Here is a 3,714-nt window from a genome sequence, read left to right on the forward strand (position 1 = left end):
CTGTACTGACAGAAACACCAATATTACCAGAGGGCCCACCGACTGCACCACCGATCAGATCGCTCCGCGGGGTACACATGTGGTCGGCTGTCTGTGCTCCTGTAGATTGTACGACAACTGCCACTCCCCCCCCCCCGTGTGTACTCACCGAGGCTCCTGCCAGGCGGTAGGTGCGGTCGGGGTCCCGCGGGGTCCCGGACGTAAAAGCGGTCAGTCATGCAGCGTGCAATATCTAATGGCTCCCGACCCCGAGCATCTCCTGGCGTCACTTCCGGTCCCGCCCACACCAGCGACACCAGCCGGATACAACCAGAACTGCAGCATCACATGACTCCTCTGCTGACATCCAGTGGCCAGACCTGGTACTGCAGCGCTGTACAGCAGCCCAGCATGGACAATACATGGAGGATGAAAACAAGTTTTTGTTTCTAATATTATTATAATTATATTATTATCATTATTATTATCTATATAATTTATTATCATTATTATTATCTATATAATTTATTATCATTATTATTATTTTTATATCAGTATTATTATCAATAATATATTAATATTACTATCCATATTATTATATTATATTAATATTATTATCATTATTATATTACTATTATTTCATCTCCCAGAGGCGCTTTTGTCAGCCAAGTTCCTGCAGATTATTGGGGTTTTCTATTGAATGATTTTCAGGAAAACAATACCCGTCCAACCCTCAACCTATCTGACCAATGGCACAAAATTATTAAATTTAATATTATTCTGGATGTTGCAACATAAACTCTATGTACAACAGGTGTCTGCCTGTGTTATGTAGATAATTCCTATTGGCTGTCCAGTGGTGGAGTCCATTTATAAGGACGGGACAGTGATCATGTGGGTAGCAGGGGAACAGGTGAGTGCATTGGTGGCCCTTACTGAAGCTGAGCTGGTCATGGATTTAGATGAGGAGATCTTCTGAAGGTATGTGAAGAGTTTGGGGGCCAATGTGACTTGTCATAGCAAATGCATGCTGATGCGCCGGGTGTAATTCCCCAATATCCTCCTAGACTGTAAGCTCTTTGGGTCAGGGTCCTCTCCACTGTCTGTCATTTGTAACCCCTATTTATGTACAGCACTATGTATATGTTGGCACTATATAAATCCTGTTTATTAATGATACAGGAGGAGAGGACCCTGCCCCGAAGAGCTTACAATCTAGTAGGTGGGGGAATTTCACACACAATAGGATGGGAGATATGTAGTGTGGGAAGTAGTGATGGTTTCAAATGACAGAAGAAGACGGGTAGGCAAGTTTGAATAAATGGGTTTGGAGTTCTCTATAAATGAGCAGAAAGTAGGAGCAAGCCGAATAGGACGAGGAGGCCATTCCAGAGAGTTGGGGCAGCTCTGGAAGTTATGGAGCTGTGCGTGTGATGAGGATCCGTGCCCAGTCTCTGGAATGGTCTCCTCGTCCTATTCGGCTTGCTCCTACTTTCTGCTCATTTATAGAGAACTCCAAACCCATTTATTCAAACTTGCCTACCCGGCTTCTTCTGTCTTGCCTATTTCCCATCACTCCATATCTCCTCTCCTGGTGATTGGTTGTGAAATGATGGTCATGTGATGCTCCTGTGTTTACTTCCCGGTTGAATCCTTCCTGGACTCTCCTGTCACTCCCAGATTGGACATTTCCCATTGGCTGTCTATTGGGGGGCTCTGACTTCATGAAAAGATCTCCTCAGCAAACATGGACCAGGATTTGGGGTGTCCATATAGCGATGGCCTGGGGAGCATTGGTGGTGTTGGAGGATTGGGCAGGTTAGGTTTAGGTAAGTATCACTGTGTATAAGGGGGCATTACATGGGGTTACCCCCCCCATTGTCCATGACTTGGGGGAATGCCCCTCTGTCACATCTCAGTCCTTCTCCCCATCTTAGTTGCCCTTCTGCCATCCCACCTTCCCTCGTGGTCCTGGTATGGGCTGGGCACCGGGCGCTGCCATCTTTTTGCCGTGGCACTGTGCAGGCTGAGATTGGGTGAAACACTCGCAATGTGTGAAATCTGCAGGGGGAGGGCCGAGCTCCTGACGTCCGGACCCCGGGGAGCTGCGTCGGCCCTGGAAATGTAAAGGAAACAATTTTTTCTCTTATCCTAACATGTCAGCCGCCCATTCATATAAAAATATCATTTGTGGGTTCAGCCAGATTGTCAGCTCTTCTGGCCAGAGTCCTCCCCTCCTCCGCTGTCTGTACCCCTATTTAATGTACAGCACTGCATAATATGTTGGTGCTATATAAATCCTGCTTATTAATAATAATAATAATAATAATCATTTCTTGTGTATTTATGTGTAGGGACCATGGAACGGGGCGCAGACTTTTATTTGCTTCAGATTTGTCTTCTGATCCCCAGAACTCACACGTTACACAACCGATCCCTGCATCTCTAACATTGGCCGCGGTGTGTCAGTGTGTCGGTGTTGTAGTGGAGCAGTGTGTGTCGGTGTTGTAGTGGAGCAGTGTGTGTCAGTGTGTCGGTGTTGTAGTGGAGCAGTGTGTGTCGGTGTTGTAGTGGAGCAGTGTGTGTCAGTGACGTGCAGTGTCGGGGGAGGGAGCAGTGTTGGGGGGGGTGGATCTGTAGTGGGGAGGGGGGTACTTCCTGCTTCCTCTCCAGCACAGGCTGGTGTTTGGGCCCTGGTGCTGGGTGCTGTGCTGGGTGCTGTGCTGGGCATTGTGGGAGATGTGGCTGGCTGTGGCCCTATTGTGTTAGGCAGGCGGAGGGCCCCTGGACGGTTCCCAGATGATCTGCTCGGTGACAGCCGGAGACAGACTGAGCCTCTCGTCCACCCGGAGAGAGCTGGAAAAGCCCCTGCCAGAGGGGGACACAGCACAGGTAGGTGAGGCGGAGACCAATGTGTCCAGGTGTGATAGGTAAGGGGAGGAGTCCGGGCCATGCATGTAAATGTCTGCAGGGAGAGGAATAAACAGCTGCATGTATCACCGCCATACGTGTTCATATGTTATTATTATACAGGATTTATATAGCACCAACATATTACGCAGCGCTGTACATTAAATCAGAGTGACAGATACAGACAGGGACCCTGGAGGAGGAGAGGACCCTGACCAGAAGAGCTGACAATCTAAAGGCTGTGATATGTTACGTAACTGCATGTAAATCCTCTCGTATTTCTCGTATCTATTCCATGGATATCTACATGTGTGTGCGTGTTTATTTACCGCTTAGCTCCATGTAGAACTTCCATACGTGTTTGTCTGCTGTGTGCTTCTTAATACAGGCTTTATATAGCACCAACATATTACGCAGCGCTGTACATTAAATAGGGGTGACAGACAGTGACAGAAGAGGCGGAGAGGACCCTGACCAGAAGAGCTTACAATCTAGGAGATCTATCTCATATCTGCATGTGTAATATCCATGTATCTGTATATGTGCTGCGTGTATATTCTGCATGGATAACCCCGTGTGTCTATACATGTGCCCACATCCATATTTATGTAATATACAGATCTATATAACATGGGGGGGACATGGAAATATCTTCTATAATTATTATACCCACAGTGGGAAGAATTCCTCTTACATTGCTGGCCAGTGGGAAGAATGTCACCCTTACAGATAGCCAGAAATATCATTGGGGTCACTTATACTGACCTGAGGGGTGCAAACTGCTCATTGCTAGTACTGGTCTATGGGACCCATACCAGCCATTGG

The 3,714-nt window shown here is 47.3% G+C and overlaps 2 protein-coding genes across 4 annotated transcripts in view; one reads left to right on the plus strand and one right to left on the minus strand.

The window, feature by feature from the left end:
- The window catches only part of LOC140331800 (uncharacterized), a 6,894-nt gene extending 6,596 nt beyond the window's left edge, over nt 1-298 (minus strand). The window contains exon 1 of the mRNA XM_072413101.1: nt 149-298. The gene's annotated coding sequence lies outside the window, so the exon portion shown is untranslated. The remainder of the gene's footprint in view (nt 1-148) is intronic.
- A 2,370-nt stretch (nt 299-2,668) lies between these two features.
- Nucleotides 2,669-3,714, plus strand: part of LOC140331799 (uncharacterized) — a 13,047-nt gene continuing 12,001 nt past the window's right edge. For all 3 annotated transcript variants that reach the window (XR_011920977.1, XR_011920978.1, XM_072413100.1), the window contains exon 1: nt 2,669-2,871. Coding sequence is in view for 1 of the 3 variants with exons in the window: in XM_072413100.1 (XP_072269201.1) it covers nt 2,779-2,871 (93 nt within the window). In the remaining 2 variants the exon portion in view is untranslated. The remainder of the gene's footprint in view (nt 2,872-3,714) is intronic.

The sequence above is a fragment of the Pyxicephalus adspersus genome, chromosome 5 (assembly GCF_032062135.1).
Source record: "Pyxicephalus adspersus chromosome 5, UCB_Pads_2.0, whole genome shotgun sequence".
In the NCBI taxonomy this organism is placed as follows: Eukaryota; Metazoa; Chordata; class Amphibia; order Anura; family Pyxicephalidae; genus Pyxicephalus; species Pyxicephalus adspersus.